Raw genomic sequence first — 18,416 nt, 5'->3', positions numbered from 1 at the left:
TCCTTTAATAAAACGCCAAAATAAAATTGACCAAACTTGAAATGTCTACTGTGACTAATACCCTGTCAGGCATTGGTCAGAACAACAAAATCAGCATTGTTAGGTTAATAGACAGGGCAGTAGAGAGAAGAAGGGCGATAAATAACCTAAAAACATTTCAGTAAAGACACGTTGAATATTAACAACAAAAGAATAGCATTCTACTCGGGCAACCAGGCAGCACTAGAAGCAACAACCTCATCGATAGTATGCTTAAGGTTCTGTCATGACACTTGTCAGGCCTGAGCCCTTTTCTGCCATGCCAATCGCCAAAAACAAGCCGATCAGACAATAAAATAATAATAAAACGTCGGTTCAACAGACTTGAATTTCTGGACAGAGACGTGTAAAATGTTTGAAGAACCATCGCAGAAACCAACAGCCAAGAGTCATTGTGAAGCATTATTTGTTGAGTCGGAGCAGCAGAAACAATCCTGTGGACATATTGCCAGAATGAAGAAGAAAAATCCCGTATGTTCTCTATTGTCGCGAATGCCTATGCCGAGATTCCTTCTCCTGGGGGATGAAAAGGTCCTGAAGGATACACACGGGAACGCTTAACAAAGCTTTTGAATTACTCAATAGAGAAATGGGTCGCGGTGCACAAGGTCATAAAGTGGCCGACTCCTAATAACTTTAGGCGTTTTTTACATAATAATTTTATCTTATAACTATAGTGCCGCACTCACTGACTAACCATTAACTCAACTCTCTGTTAACCCAGGCGCGATTGCTTTCCCATTTATTCATCCACCCAATCTTCTGAAGCATTGACTCACTTTAGTTACTCACGCGCTCATCCCAAACATAACCCATTAACAAAAATTCCTTATCTTTTATCGCAACTACTTTCCGGGTTAGAAGTCTGGACTAACGAACACTCTGGATCAAGGTACAATGGGTATCACGATGTTTGTAAGATGTTAACTCGTGTTAACTCGAATAGATAAATGTCCCGTAAGATCGTGAACGCCCCCTTCTTTTCTTAGCATTTTAAACGTTAATTTTTCCGCAATGCTGTACCTGGCGATTGGTAGAACCAAAATTAAGATATAAAAGTACTTGAAGGCTTTTTGTCGTTTGTTTTGGTTTTCTTTTGTGTTAACTTGTAAGATGCCAGAAGTTAATAAAAAAAAAGTAAAATTAATCAACACTTTCATTCAAAATGTTATCTATGCACTCGAAAAGTACTAACAAATGGCAATCTTCAATTCGTGCCCACGTATCTAACTTGTATCCTAACGTCTAACAGCCTACAGCATTATAGGATAGGGGATGTATCTATTCTGAATGAGAGTATTAGGAAAGGTCAGAAATTACCGAAAGAAATGATTTAATTAATCCGTATTTAAAAATAAAAATACGTGTAAACAAAAATCAGCTGTTAAATTCATGGCTGACATGTCGGTCACCTATGCCCTAACGGATAGCAATATGATTACATTTGCAACCTAACTTCTAACATTGGCCCTGGCCTTTTAGATCGAGCAATATTAACTAGCCGATCCTAACAAGTCTACGTCATCATTTTTCTCGATCTAACACGACCTAACAGAGTTAACAGGTAGATCTTTGAGTAAGTTATTGGTTGAAATGAAAAAGTCAGTGCCACGAGCGGGATTCGAACCCACGACCTTCGGCTAAATACGCCGCTACTCTACCACTTGAGGTATCGTGACTTCGATCCACCCGGACACCGGACATGCTATCAAATACAAACAAACCAGCATACATTTCCATGCCATTCATTCACGGTCTATCACATAAATTAAACACATTTCTCTCGTCCGATAACTTTAAAATAGCTTTCGAAAATTATAAAACAATTCAAACACTTTTTTCCAAAACTAAAGATCCCACACCAATAACAAATAAATCTGACGTAATCTACAAAATCAATTGTTTAAACTGTCCGGCAACTTACATCGGTCTTACATCCCAATATCTGGATAAGAGAGTAAAGCAACATATCTATGATTGCAAAAAACCCAAGCAAAATCCTACAGCACTCGCTACCCACCATTTTGAACACAAAGACAATTTCGATTTCAACAATCCAAAAATATTACACACAGAACAAAACAAACATAAACGCCAATTTTTAGAAATGGTTTACATCAACAGAGATAAATACAGCATCAATTACAGAATAGACACATGTAAACTCAGTCGCAGCTACACCAATATCATTAATCAAATTCAATATAGATAACATACATATATCATAACATCACACAAAACACATATTATAAAATATAAAACATTCATCACATTCCACACATCAAACATTTTTACATAGTCTAATTTTTCAACAAGTTAGCTTCCCTTTTCCTATTTATCCCCGTCTATATAATCCTGAAAGGATAATCTGGCCGAACGTTTCTTCCCTTCGTCGGCTCTTTTTACCTCAAAGAAGCCGACTCCTTATACAAAAATGTCTTTCTATACCGACTTCCTTCCCCACCTCTTCAAAATCCAAAGTATATAAACATAAAACAGCAATATCTCACTGAAATTCTCAACACGACACGTAAGAATGGCACAATTACGCAGAAAACAAACACTTTGAGTGAGTAGAAATACTTCGATTGAATATAAAAAATATTTTTTGCATTGTATAAATTCACTTTTTTTCAATCCTACATGTATTTGTTAAATGTAAACAATGTTTGTAAATCCCAGGCCATGAAGATGATCTCAATAAAGATCGAAACGTTGGCACGATAAAGAAAATGTTTTTCTGAAACCTATAACGCACCAGACCGCATCTCACGATTTCGGAATAAATCCATTAGGTTTCGTGGTCCGATTGTTCAAATAATGTTTTTTGAATTAATTAATCTTTGAGTACAGTATTGGTTGAGATAACAAAGGGAGGTTGGTGTCCGAGTGGATCGAAGTCACGATAGTTCAAGTAGTAGAGCAGCAGCGTATTTAACCGAAGGTCGTGTTCGAATCCCGCTCGTGGCACTGACTTTTTTTATCTCAACCAATACCAAAGATTAATTAATTCAAAAAACATTATTTGGTCAATCGGACCAAGAAACCTAATGGATAGAGTTAACAGGGTTAACTCATAGATCGTGCATACCCTTCTGTATTGAAGGAAAAAGCAAATTCAGTTGTTACTGCCAAGATTTCCTCCTCTTATGATGTCCTCAAAATAGGTCGAAAGCTTAGAGCTTAAACTTTATTTGCTTTTTTCTTCAAGACCATACTTTGATCCGAGGTACGTGATCATAACTACTGACGTGCTTTACATAAAATACCATTTATGTCTTTATCTATGTTTTTATTGTTTATTGAGACGGTGCTACTTTGAACTATATTAGTTATTATTGCATGTATTATTAGAGAGAGTTGTGGAAACTTGTGTGTCTATGTTTTGACAAACTTGTACCAGCAGTGATGTAAGAGGCCTTGTCGAAACGGGACGGGATTACGGGGTTGAAGGGTCGAACGGTGTCGGCGGTCCTGTTAAAGTTTATACGGAGAGAGCCCTGTTTTCTGTTAGATCCTTTGGGGAATGCCGGGACCACCATGTTTGGGCTCGTACGGGCTTTTTCCCCTCTTCTCGCCCCCAGTTACACTAAGGAGAGGCGCACAGCTGGAAAGGATGTTTACTACTTAATTATACAGGAGGTTGCGTTATCTTCGCAATAGATGGCCGCCGACGACCAACAAGACCGAACAATGCAAATAAGTCGCATAGTTTTACAAAGAGTGTTGCTTCTTAACCGTTACAAAATCCCGAGTATATACGGTTAAGTTGATATAAACTAGCAAAAATACACATATAAAAAATGTTATTAACGAAAAAAGATGCTTAAGATATCATTGTTTATTTATTTTGATCCGGCCAATTTCAAATGTTTCTTAGTTGTTGTCAGTGTTACGTTATTTTTTCTTGATTTTTCTTACTTACCAAGAAATTTTCCTCTGTAAGTATGTGTGTGCGCGCGAGTGTGTTTGTTATGAGATATAAAATAAATTATAATAATACTGAAATCATCTAAAATATGTTCTCTTTGTATACTAAAAAAGAATAATATATAAAAAGAAACAACAGGCCTGAGAAAAAATTGTTTGTGCTAGGTTTTTGTATTGTTGTATTTACCCGTGTTTTTTAATCTTCTGGTGAAACTCCTTTCGGGAAAGGCAAACAATATCAATTAGCTGAAAAATAACTTGTAATTTCTACGTACCGAGGAGTGGAATCATTTAACAGAAATGCCCGGGGGGGTGGGTTTTTTTTTATCAAATTGAACTGGCAGAAAACCATCAGAGGGTCGGATAAGTTTGACAAAGTAACTGGTTTCTTAACCTAAACGTTTTGGTTGTTTGCTTTCTTTTTTTCATTTATAATCCTAATTTATATTTTCTTTTCTTTTTCAGTTAAGCCTTTGGATGTCCGGATACAGGAATCGAGTCAGCCTTTGTCCGCTGGCAGAAGATACGATCTCGTTTGTCTGTCAACCGGCTCAAGACCCCCTGCAAAGCTTACCTGGTGGAAAAACGGCCATCGGCTTGACAGGACGAAAGAATCGGTAAGAGATTTATTCCAGGGAGAATAAAAAGGAGGGGAAAACTAGATAGGGCAGATAGATAAAACTTACCAATATATTTTAAACAGAACCATATAAATTTAAGTCCACATTTGTTAATGAAACGGTACGCTTGAATAACGGTCTCTATCCAGTTACGTTTCTAAACGTAAAAAAAAATTGAATTAATAAAACCGTGTTGAAACTTGTTAAACGAAGCTCGGATTTCACGAACTACCAGATATTGCCTCTACAAAATAAACTTTTTATACTAGCTTTTTATTTTTTACGTTTTTGTGCACGATTTAATATGGTCTGATAAAGGTAATGAAAGAGGGAGTTAGATAGTCCGACAGAAAGATAGAGAGAAGGAAAAGGGGGTGAGAGAGACAAAGAGAAATATGAAAGTGAGAGAGAGAGGGTGAGGGAGAGTGAGAGATGAGAGAGAGAGAGAGAAAAGAAAATACACATTAATATCGGTGTAAAATAGAGAAAGATTAAATATAGATAAGTAGAGTAAAGAAAAAAAAGGAGTGAAAGGAATAAATCAATAACACAAATAATCAAACAAATTGGCAGTTAGACAAGCAGATACATGTTAGACAGGCACGGTTTGATAATTATCTTCACGTTGTTGAGTTTTAATAAAAAAATTGTTCTTTAATAATTTTATTATTTTATTTATTTCTGATCTATTCTATGTCTGCATTTCAATTTGTTAAAGCAAACATTGGTAGGGAAAATTAAACCTGGCTGATTTAGACAAGACCACAAAGCTACTATTATATCAAAGAAATGAATTTCTATGTTGGAAACATTTGAAAATTATATTTTTGGGCTATAAAAAGTCCATTTTCTTGTCACTGTACTGGTTAAAACAAAGGAAACTTTCATATGACATAGAAATTGGAGGAGACGGAAGAGGCATTTTACCAAAATTATGCACAAAACTTGACCCATTGGATAGAATTGTTTATTTATATATTCTTTTCTCATAATAATTACGTAATATTTTTTCTGACATTAACCAACAAAAATATTAGTATAATTTATAAGTAGATATTTGTTACAATAATTCTTTATATCGCAACGCAATCTCACTCTATTTCTCTCACCTCTTTTTTCTTATTTACTGTTAAAGAATATGTAAGAAATGTTAATATATGATTTTGATTAAATTAGCAGATTTTTCAGTTCAAATGAGGAGTGCTTTTCGTTATACTTCGAAAGTGTTTCTCTCTAAGCATCCGAACTAACGCGGCGCTATTAGTAANCCTCGCTTCAGATGAAATTTCACAAAATTTCTATTTTCCAACCAGTCTTCCTGTTTTTCAACTTCTTAATATTGTTAATATTTCTTATATTTTCTTCACGGAGCTAAGATCAACAGTCGTAAAAAACCCAGGAGCAAAAACTTATTTATACTAAATCTTACTTAAGTATAAATCTTGTCTACATATTTTAAAAACGGAAAATCCACAAATTTGCCACTGTGTGGCAAAGAATGAATTCATCTTTCTTTGTCTCATTTTTTTTCCTTTTGGTAGTGCGACATCTGTACACGGGTGAGCTCGAAATAATAATGAAATATTCTCAGCAACGTCAGGGGATGAATGATAAACTGGCAAGGGGATGTTTTGTGGGCCAGGACTAATCCAGGCTGGGAGGCCCCCCCCCCATTGTCCGCAGGACACTTTACTCTTGCCTTCTACAGCAACAAATCTCCACCCAGGCTAAACACATGTGCAACCAGCGTCCGCTTGCGTACAACTTGGTCCTTGATGGCCTAAGTGCTTAAAACTGATAGGTTCATCTCACACTTTTTGGTTACGGAAACAGCAAGTACACTAACCCAAATTACACAATAGACATTATGTAATAATAGGTACATGTATAATATTCTTTGTTTGGCGGAACTTTAGTTACAAAAACGAACATTCGTGATAATGTGTAGAAAGCAATTCTGACGAAAATCTGTAATAAAAGTCTGTTTTTCGAAAGCTTGTTACGGCAATTGATGTTCGAGGAGTTCCCATTCATTTTTAGAAAGTAAGACCCCCCCCCACCCGGTAACATCCTTTGGAACTACTTATGAAGTTTGAACAGACTATGAATGGAGGAAAGAAAATCAAACAAAATTGTATGGTAGACAGTTTGCTTCAAAACCAGTGAAGGAACCGGTCATGTATTTTCTGAACAAGCCCAAAATATGAGAAATCTAAGTTATTAGTAATCAGTAAAACCCTACAAACAAGTAAAAATATTACATCTAAACGCATCGAAAATCTAACAGCAGCTAAATATTGTAGCCTCACAATTTCTGGGTGTCAGGGCATAAAACGATTTTCAGTATGAGCAAGCGGACTAACTGGCCGGAAGAGAATCTTCAAAACCGTTATTAGCCAAGAATCTTTGGGAAAAGGAGATTAAATATAAGATTTTCTATTTTAGCATTTTTCCAGACAAAAAATGAGAAACCAACAGATTTTAAACGTGTCAGTCATAGCAGACAAATGGGTAACGAACTATTGACAAAACTACAGCAACCAAATTGCTATGATTAGACAGGTTAAAATTAGTCAAGGCAACGATTTCTGTTGGAGTGGGATCTGAAAAAAGGCACATCTTTCCACAAATGGCCAAACGAAAAGATAACCAAAAGAAGAGAAAAATAAAGTGAAATAATAAAACATAAGTTCACTAATTTCGTGGTCCGCTTGACCAACTAATATATTACAATTAAATAAGGTTTTTAGTCGAGATAAAATATAAGTAAATAAAAAGAGTACGAAAGCAACCTTGTTCGAAAGCATTAGGGACTTGTCTTACAAGATTTTCGGGCCTGAAATCCCATGACTCCGCGTAGTCCAGCGTTCAGGAAATTGGAAAATATAAGAGGTTTTAAAGAAAATATAATAGAACCTCTTGTAGAGCAGAACGTTGGTGCAAAACACACAGAGCAACACTGATGGAAAGATGGACGGGGATAGAATTTTCTGGGCGTTAACATTTGGTCCTCCGGGCCGGATAAGAACTAGTGGCCTACAGCCCACAACTGTAAAATGTTCTTGGCGTTAACTGATATATTCAAAGTTGAATCCTTTTTAAAAAAAGATGGTTCCTACTTACATTAAGTTGTTTCGCAACAATCCGGATTTCGAGCCCTTTAGCTCATCGTCAGGTTGAAGGGTTTCCACAAACACGTCTCTCGACATGAATTGCAGAAGTGAACCCCCGCCAACGCAATGTTCCAATGAGGAGCTGGGTTTTTAATGGCGCTCAATTTGAACGTGCGAAAAGCGGGAATTATAACACAAATAACAATTGTAATAGTAAATACTGTAAGAAATTAATTGTAAATTAGTGATTAAAGATAAAAAATATAAAAAAAAAAAAATAAAAAATGAAATAATTGTAATAATATTAAATTATTATGAAACATAATAATAATTAGAATAATTAGTTTAATTATTTGGACGTTTAATATTATTTATATACATATTTAAAATGGGAGGTAGATCAAAATCTGTTATATTATTAATGCATTTATCACCATGTTCAATTTTACATTTTTTAATTTCAAATTTCTCAAACCAATCTAGTTCTCTCCCTTTGTTGAAACTATGTAACACTGTTGTATTTAAATTTGAATTGAAATTATGTTTTGTTTCTTTTAGATGGTCCTTGAATTGCGAAAATTTGTTCGACTTAGGCAAATGTTCTTTTACTCTCGTTTTTATTTCCCTACCGCTTTGACCTATATATTTAATATTACAGTCATTACAATTGAGTTGGTAAACCCCGCTTTTTGTCAAGTTGTCTACCTTGTCTTTAGGTTTTGAAAGGATGTTTTTTAGTGAACCCCTACCCTCATCTATAAGCTATTCTAAAACCTTCTTGTTTAAAAATTGTACTAACTTTTTCCGATAATTCACCAATGTATGGCAAACAACGGAAACCTAATGATTCATTTATGGTGGGGTGGCTGAGTCCTATTGTTGATTCTTGTAAAGTTAATTTTTTTATTCTTTTAACCAGTAACCTATCAATAAATATTTCTAGATACCCGTTGTTTTTTGCTATGGTTTTAATAGTCTCTAATTCTTTTTTATAGTTAGCAGGAGTTAATGGAAGTTTTAACATACGGTCTATGAGCCAAATGAAACCTGTAGCCTTTTGAGACCATGGGTGGGAAGAATCCGCTGGAATCATAGTGTCTGTAGTCGTGGGTTTTCTGTATACATCTATTTCTATTAGGTTATTTATTATGGACAATTTTAGGTCTGAAAAGTTTAAACAAGCATCTTTGTTCATTTTCAATGTAAAATTTATATTACGGTGTAGAGAATTAATTAGTTCGAGGAATTCTTCGAGAACCTCTAATGTTCCCTATAATTTCTATTCAAAGTTGATCCTTTTCGTAAGTTATACAATATAAGGAATGGGTCTTGTAATTTTTGAATTGTTACAGTAAGAGCAAACAACTTACGTTTTTAACATTTTCAATGCAGGAATGTTTTTGCTGGAAACCCCCATTACAGGATGTATTTTTTCAAACATATTTTTGGTAAAGTACATAACAACAATTATTACGTATAAAATCATATTTATCATTAAAAAATTCGAAAAACCAGCAAAGTTGGTTGGAGGTAAATTTTCCTCCTCCGTAACGCGAGAAAATTCGAGTTATGCAATCCTACCAACATGCCTCGCGAAATCGTGAAAGTGACGTTTTCTACGGCCTTCAATAATAACTTTCAACTTTTAAATGCTTAATGTAAGGAAAATTTTCTTTAATGGAATCTTGATATTATGTACAACAAATTATGTTATGATAATATGTGTAATTAAAAATATTAACAAAAAGAAATTACATAAATTAAAGTTATGGGTTATGGCAATATAATAAGTATATATATACTTATTCTATGGCCAAACCCATAACTTTAATTTATGTAATTTCTTTTTGTTAATATTTTTAATTACACATATTATCATAACATAATAATATATATAATCCTGGCTCCCCATCGCAACGTGGGCAAAATGTTCTAAAATCCATTTTTTCTTTTTCGTCCTCGTTTCTGTCGTCGTCGTCCGCTTCTTCCTTCTCGCTGTCGTCCTCCTTCAATAGGGTTAATAAATCTTCGTCGGACATTTCATTTAATATTAATTGTTCTTGAGTTTTAATTTTTTTGACAGGTGGTTTTCCTTTCAAATACAACTACCCAGAGGGTCTAGGTTTCTGGTACTTATCTATTTCTAAAATTTTATAAGGCATCATGTTATAAAAGAAAAATCATAATAAACAAATATTGCATACTCGCTACCAACCCTTACTATTATTTTTTCTGTTGTTTCTAAATAAAAATAATATTTTCAATTAAAAAAATTCATTAGTTACTTAGCAAATTTGGTCGAATGCTAAAGCACAGAGCTAGTAACGCCAAGAACCTATCCTCAACGACTGAACGTACTTTTTACTCTTTACATTTTTGTAAAAACATGACTGAAATAACATAATAAATGTCACAAAATAAAAAATAAAAATCTGCGTAAAGAAAAAGTATAAATGATTATCTGGAGATCGTGAGATGCGGTCTGGTGTGACGTAGGTTTTAGAAAAACATTTTCTTTATCGTGCCAGCGTTTCGATCTTTATTAAAATCATCTTCAGGGCTCAAAGTGTTTGTTTCCTGTGTAGATGTGTCATTTATGTGTGTCGAGTTGAGAGTGAAAAAAAAACGTATAAAGTTGGTACGACATACTTTTGAAAAACTTAGTCAAAGAACGTAAAAAATGGTTTAAGTTATTTTTTTTATTTATTGCACTTTTCTATTGTTTTTAAATAGAATTGTTACTAATACCTACTTTTAAAGCATTAAAATTTAATTTTATTACCAAATGATAACGAAATATAAAAAAAAAAAAATGCAACAACTCCAATAACTCCGGTTCAAATTAAGATAATCGAAAACGATTTGCAGCCTAAGGTAGGTAAATTCAAAACCGATATCTGATGAAAGGAACGATATGATATACCTCCTCCGCATTGAAAGTGTTAACCTTGTGGTTTATCTGGAAAAGGGATTAACGCACCAATCTTCTTATTGGCACAATATAAAGAAAATTGTACAACTTTTCTCTTGAAACGGTCGATCAGTAATCTTTGATTTAAATAAATCTGGTATAAGTAAGGCAGAAAGTCTCACAGTTATTATATTGTATTATAACCCTCATAACTTGGAGTGACGTTATTATTTGCGATATGCTGGCAATGTCGTGCATCGGAATTTTGCCGGATCGACTATTCCAGAAGGAAGGAGCCGGGGGATGTAATATGAAAGGGAAGCCGACTCCAAGGCAATACACTCGAATCTATATTGCGAGCTTCCTTATATGAACAAGGCTAGGAAAAAGAGAAAAAATGTATAAAAACGGATGTTAAATTGAACAAATATTGTGATTTTATTAGTACGAGGTGATGTTGAGATGGGCGTCTGTTAACCAAGGGCGGAAACCGCTCTGCCGAGGGCTACGGTCCGCCCTTTTCTTTAATCGGCAAACTGCATTAACGAAGCGGCCCGACGAAATTCAAGGGAAGTACGGCGAATGTAGCCCTTTTTCCGGTGGGCCCTGGACAAATGTCACCACTCAGACGATTCGTATGTACGCACTCGGCCAACTTCCGGCCCGGAGCCTTTTCCCCCCTCAAACAAATCCCCAACATAATGCTTGAAAAGTATGTACGACAATGATATATTTAAAGCATCCACCACCAGGTTTTTTAAATTGCTTTACGAAAAGTCAAATTCACATTAAACTTGTAGTTTTGCATTACTATGTTTCATTTATGTATGATTGTTTCCTTACACAATATAACGCTTAATTAAGGCTTTAATTTAATTTTTTACCGTTCAAAGTAGTCTAGTTATTATGGAAAAATTTGGGTAGGATAAAGTATACATTATTTGAAACTTGAGCTTTATTTTCTCTCCCCACAACGAAGCCCTCAAAGCAACGGATTTTTCCATTCTTAGACATTTCTTACCATTGGATCCACAAACCTAAAAGCCAACACGAACTTATCAACAGACTTCATACCGTCCCATCAGCAAGCTTTCCATCTTTGAAAAAGACTCCAACACGAGTCAGATTCTCCTGGCCATCTCCCTTGACCTTGAAAATTTAAATTCTTCCTTTCAACTATCACCCCATCTTCAAAGTTTACTTATCCTGATCGTAACTTTAGTGAAGCCAAAGATTTTTCTACATTGATATTTATCAATGCTGGTGATTTGGTCAAAGAGATGCACAATCCTCTATACCCATACACAACTGATCATGCTTTTCGCCACAATACCGTAACATTTGTACTCACTGGTCACACTTATTTTCCTTCCTAACCTTTCATCGCGTTCTGTTTTCTTCCAACAAATCCAACAAAATATACCAATCCTCCAGGCTACCTCAACAATATTCTGATTAACACATACCCGATAAATCACGTACTTTGCCGGTAAGGAACTTAGGGCAATCTGAGACAAATGGTTCAACAGAAACCGAGACACTTGACTAAAAACTGACTATACAGAGATAAATAACTTACTTAAACTGACACAAAACCCTAAAGACTTTGTCGAACACCCACAAGTTCTTTTGAAGTAGAACTTTACGAGAAAGAGAAGAATTCCAACTTAATGCGTAGTACAATAACTCAGTTACCTTTTCCTATAATTATATTTTTTGTTATTTAAGAGTGTTTATAGTGCCGCAAGAGAAAACCACAGCTCAGATTGCTAGGAAAATTTGTCATATAGGTGTTCACGTGTAAAGAGATAGGTCCGTAAGCGGTTTACTAGGTTCAAAAGCGGAATTTTTTATTTAAAAATGCCAAACGTTCTGGTCGTCCTTCAACCGTTGTTGTTGATCAAATTTCAGCTTTTGCCACTCTGAACGGCACGAGACATCGCACAAACACTTAACAAAGATCATACAAGCGTTTCAATACATCTAAGAACAGTTGGAAATGTTTGTCGGAGCGACATATATAAATTTATTGGATCTCATCTCTGCGAGACCGTTCTAAAGCGCAATGTAATCGAACAATTTTTAAGAACGTGATTCTTTACAACTATGTTCACAGTGAAAAATCGCGAAGAAAACTCAGCGACACCCCCCCGCTTATCAACTCTAAAAGTTGCCTTTTGATGGGATTGGAAGGAGTATTTTATTATGAGCTTCTAAAGCCCGACCAAACCGTCAATTCTCGTCTATAGTGCACTCAGTTGAAGCGATTAAAGCCAGTAATTGACCAAAAACATTGGTTACTCGCAAGGGGATTGATATCCGCCAAGATAACTCTAGCCCCACATATCTTATTTGTTTCTGCATGAATCTTCAATGGAAAAACTTTACTTTAAAAATACTGCAGAAAACTTGGGCACTCTTGGGTGCCAGGGCACAGGGGAATTTTGGGTAACGAGAAAGCAGACAGACTGGCCAGAGGAGGATCTGCAAGACCATACATAGGCCCCGAACCTATTCTTGGGATAACAAAAACAAATATAGAATCCTCCATCGCAGAATGGATCCAAGCAAAACAAAAGGAGAAGCGGATAAACTCTAGCGGTGCTAGACATAGTAAACTTATGATGAAACAACCCTCACCGAGACAGGCAAAAACACTGCTGCAATTGGAGAGGGACAAACTCAGAGGAGAGGGAGGACTACTAACCGGTCACTGGCATCTGAGAAACATCTACAAAACATGAGTATATTCAGCGATGATCCCATTTGCAGATTACGTAATGAGGAGGAGGAAACAGCCACTCATATCATCTTCGAATGCGAAGCAACAGCTCAATGAAGGTTTAAACTAAAGTACGGAAAAAACTTAGGGAATCAAATTGCAGCAGCTACAGTCAATGACCTGATACTTTTAAGAAGAAGGATTGAGTCTATTGACTGAACTAAGGAAATAGGAAGGTACAATAAGCCAGAAGGCTGCAGTGCCTGGGGCGTACAAACCCCGCTTCCTAGTATCCTGTTATACCATACCATACTGCAGAAAACACATCGATGAGATGATCGCTAAATAACTGAGAAGTTCGGAGAGGAAACAATTGCAAAATGAAAATACATTGTTGATGAAATTTGTTTACAAGTGCCTGAAATTTTCTTTCAATTTACCATCAAAGAACGACTTAACATATTGAATTGAAATCAGCCTTCAACGACCTTGATTTGCATATATACATAAAAATACATGTATCTACCTTCATTTCTGACTCTTTTATATTTATTCTAAATTTCATATTCATTTATATTTTGTCGTTTATTTATATTTCAAATTAATTGATATTATATTTAAATTTATTTTTATTGGCTCTAGACTGTATACCTCTATATGGTTTTTTTAATTAATATCCCCAATGCTGATGCTCGCTGTCTCTTGATAGTAACATTTTTCTCATGCTGTGTAATGAAATAGAGGCTCAGCCTTTTTTCTCACGATCCAAAAATCATCTATGTATCTTTGAACGGATTTTCTATTTTTTCTTTACATGTGCGTTATTAGCACAATGTTTAAAGTAAAGTGCAGTCAGTAAATAAACATTATAATATTATTTTATTTAACTTTTTTCCTATTCATAAATTACTAGATAAAAATTGTAGTTGACTAAAAACAAAGTTCGGAAAATAAATTACGACAGAGGTAAAGATGACCAAATTTTTACTCGCTTTTGGCCTACAATTATTTCTGTATCTTGTTATGTTCGTTTTGGATGTTTACCGGCCTGCAGCAAGCTAAGTTTGGGTGGTAAGATTTTCTTTAGAAGTCTCTTGGAGCAAAAAAACAACTTTCACACAGTAACTTGTAACTTTATATATATAGTCTGTTTATTTAAAACAAAAAAAAACAAATGAACACAAATACACACAAAGATATATTATTTTTTACTGATAAAAAATAGTCTGGGTTTAATTTAACTACACATTATTTAGAAAAATAGACCAAACGAAGAAAACCCGGAAAAACTTAAAAAAAATAACATAATAAATTAAGTTCGAGTGACAAGATCTTCTTTAGAGGGCATATGTAGCAAAAACAAATTTCTGGGCTGTGCCGAGCTTTAGGTGGTTTATTTCACCATCATCAGAGTCTGTTTATTTAAAACAAAAAAAAACACAAATACACTCAAAGATATATATATAAAACTTAAAAACTTGAAGCAATCTTGACCTTTCTTCCGTATCGATCGGTCCAGTGGGTTTATCCGGCTGACGGTAAGCCCTAATTCGCAAACAGGGCTCTCAGAGGAAATATAGTGTTAAATGGGTATTACTCGTATTTTCTTTCAGCCTCCGATTTTCTCTTCCTACAAGTCATTTCAGCTTATGAGTTCTCCTTATGTGTTATTCATCGCGAGGGGATTTTCACGCACTTTCATCCATTTCCGGCGAAAACAGGACCGGCTTTATTATTTCCCGGGTCAGCGCGCTGGAAACAATAATTTAATGTCGTCTTCTTATAAATGTTTATAAAGGATTTTACATCAAATTGTAAATTAAATGAAAACCCGGCCAAAAGTGTGAACATTTCTAAAGTACGACTTCGCCTACAGACGTGAGTGTTGATTTTACACGTCTACCACAACTTTTTGGAAAATATTCTCCATATTATTTGAAAAATATATTATCGTTGTACTAGCATAGAAGGTGGCAAATATTATCAAAATTCTCCTATCCTTGTCCTCTCAATTTGTGCTTTCCAGATTACATATTTTTTGCAACAATACAATAAACTGTCATATTAAAGTTCTCCATTAAAAAATAGGACGGTACATGACAGCACAAAATAATATAATTTTTTAGTAACTATCACTTCAGAATACAAAAATACGAAGCTGGTAGCTCCCAAAGAAATAGCGCAAGAAATTTAAAAACTTGTTTACTTATAACTATCAGTTGGGTGTGTGAGAGAAATCAAACACTACTTTACAATACTTTACCGCACTGTTCATAATTAAAAAATTCATAGGCTATGCAGGATTTGAATCCAGGACCGCTAGCGTGGCAATAGGAGTCGGATGCCATAACAAAAGGTCCCAAAAATTAGCCTTCTTTATACAATATTTAGAAAAATGTGTGATGATTAGTGAGTTAGTCGATGATTATTCGGAAATCATGAGATGCGGTCTGGTGTGATGTAGGTTTCAGAAAAACATTTTTTTTATCATGACAACGTTTCTTTCTTTATTAAGATCATATTCATGGCATGGGATTTACAAACATTGTTTAATTTAACAAATACATGCAGGATGTGGAAAAAAGGGAATTTATGCAACCCAAAAATATTTTTTATATTCAATCCAAGAATTTCTACTCACTTTACAAACACTTTGAGTGAGTACATGTATTCGTTAAATGTAAACCATGTTTGTAAATCCCAGGCCCTGAAGATGATCTCAATAAAGATCGAAACGTTGGCACGATAAAGAAAATGTTTTTCTGAAACCTACATCACACCAGACCGCATCTCACGATTTCCGAATAATCATTTAGAAAAATGCCCATTTCAATTTTCAAAGGATTTAGGGAAACGACGCAATGTTATCACAAAATTCATTAAAACGCATATTATTTTTTTTTTAACTAGAACAAAATCAAATACATCTGCTGGCTTCTATATTCACAGAACTATAAGAAGATAAAATTTGAAATAAATGTAATTGCAGTTCGACCTACAAAAACTATTAGATTATTGTCTAAAGTCGGATGTAATATAAAAATCACTCAAAGAAAAACTAATTTGTTCTGCTAAAGAAGTACTCTAAATTAAGAAGAATGCCATCAAAACAAGATCTAGATATTATTACTTTCTTCTTACCTGGTAAGAATTTTGAAGTCAAATAAAAAGATCAGTACTAGAACTAAGAAAAATAAATGATAGATCCAAAATGTTCCTGTCTACCTGAGACATTTCGAAAATGTGTGGTGTAAAATGCAACGTAAGCACAGGATACCAATAGGTTCTTCGTCCTTAAATCCTTCAGAAGGGGTACTTCATTCTGATAACTTTCCTACTTTGCCATAAATGAAAATTCGATTAATTAATTTTTAAAATGTTGCAAACAATAACAAATAATGTGGTAGGAAAAGTTACAAGGTTTAAACACTATATCTATTAATTGATTTCAATTTCATCTCGAACCCAAAAAATTTATTGGCTTGTTATTAGTTTTATCTTCTGCCTCGTTACCTGAAAATTTCGTTGTGAATTGGAACCCATCTTACCGTTGGGCTATTTGGTCGAGCCCAGTTTATTTATAGTATTTAAGCCGTTTCAGACCAGTTTTGACCTGTAGAGAGCCTTCAGACTTGACTGTCTATCTGATATTATTATATAGTTGCACACTTGAGATTTTTTATTATCATCTCTTGTGTACATGTTTTATGACTAGTAATTTGGTTTAAAAGTGGGTGATAGCGGAGGTCAGTGCAATATGTTGTTCATTTCCACACCCATTTCTGTTCATTCCCGTACAGTTCAATCTGTAAAATATAGAAAACCTCAAGGTTCTTCTTCTTTTGATTTTATTTTTATTTTACCATGTTTTTTTAATTATTATGTAGATCACTTTTATTAGGTTTCGTGGTCCGCTTGACCGAATTAATTCTTTTCAATTAATTAAGGTTTTGGCTGAGATAAAAAGTCAGTATCACAAGCGGGATCAAAGCCCTAAGGACTTCTTGAAGTCACGATAGCTCAAGAAGTTAGAGCAGCGGCGTATTTAGCCGAAGGTCGTGGGTTCGAATCCCGCTTGTGATATTGACTTTTTTAATCTCAACCAAAACCTTAATTAATTATGTAGATCGTTGTTTTTAAAGTAAAATATTTTTTGGTTCGTTAGAGATAGATTTAGCCATGTCACCTAGTTTAACTCGGTAAAAATGCTGATGTGGCTACATTTGCTTGATGCTTTCCTTCCCCGGACTTACAAAATTCTCAATTCCTCAATCCTTGTTCCCTTTTCAATGTAAGCGTGTCTGCTTGAGTATACATTAATTAGTTAGTTCAATATTGTATAATAATGCCTATTGATAAGCACCTAACTGGCTAAAGTGCAATAAATAAAGATAAACTGAAGATTAAGATAAATAAAATAAATCCAAAATTATTTATTCTTGGTATTATTCAACAGTTCTTTATGTAACACTAAAAAAAATTGAAATCAAAAACATTCTGTTTTATACTTCTGATTTAATTTTGCTGAAACATGAACAATCTTCTTTGAGAGTGATGCGCAAGCTCTTTTATGATTAATGATCATTCCTTTGTCTTCCCCTATGCATCCTTGAATCCTCGACAAGTGTCACAACTGCTTCCTAATTTCAGGTAGTCGAGTATCATGATGAATGAAAACTTTAAAAGTGTTAAAATTTGTTAATTATTTTCTTAATGGAATATCCTGAAAATTAAAGTCATTTAACGATAATTGAATCAAAATAGGTCTTCGATTATTACATTATTGCGTTTTAACGTCAATCAATTTTAATTATCATATAAATGCCAAGATATTTTTGGGACATGTTAGTCATAATGCTTTTATGATTTCAGACTTCCAGCGATGGGAATACGACGACTAGCACCCTATCGTTCGTTGCTAGCAAAGACGATGATGGCAAAAACCTTTCTTGCAGGGCTGAAAATCCGGCCATTTCCAGCGAAGTCCTCTATGATTACTGGACACTACAGATTCACTGTAAGTACTTCTTACTATAAAAAAACATGAGTTTTTCACAGTCTCTCTAAGTTTCATCTTTTCC

General features: G+C 34.6%; 1 protein-coding gene across 1 annotated transcript in view; it reads left to right on the top strand.

Annotated features, from left to right (window-relative positions):
• The window catches only part of LOC106661666 (nephrin), a 257,075-nt gene that overhangs the window by 122,548 nt on the left and 116,111 nt on the right, over positions 1–18,416 (top strand). Inside the window, exons 3-4 of the mRNA XM_024227934.1 lie at positions 4,435–4,586; positions 18,208–18,352. Coding sequence (XP_024083702.1) covers positions 4,435–4,586; positions 18,208–18,352 — 297 coding nt within the window. The remainder of the gene's footprint in view (positions 1–4,434; positions 4,587–18,207; positions 18,353–18,416) is intronic.

The sequence above is a fragment of the Cimex lectularius genome, unplaced genomic scaffold (assembly GCF_000648675.2).
Source record: "Cimex lectularius strain Harlan isolate CLEC.00 unplaced genomic scaffold, Clec_2.1 scaffold59, whole genome shotgun sequence".
Classification (NCBI taxonomy): Eukaryota; Metazoa; Arthropoda; class Insecta; order Hemiptera; family Cimicidae; genus Cimex; species Cimex lectularius.
This window is presented reverse-complemented; position numbering and strand designations above follow the sequence as displayed.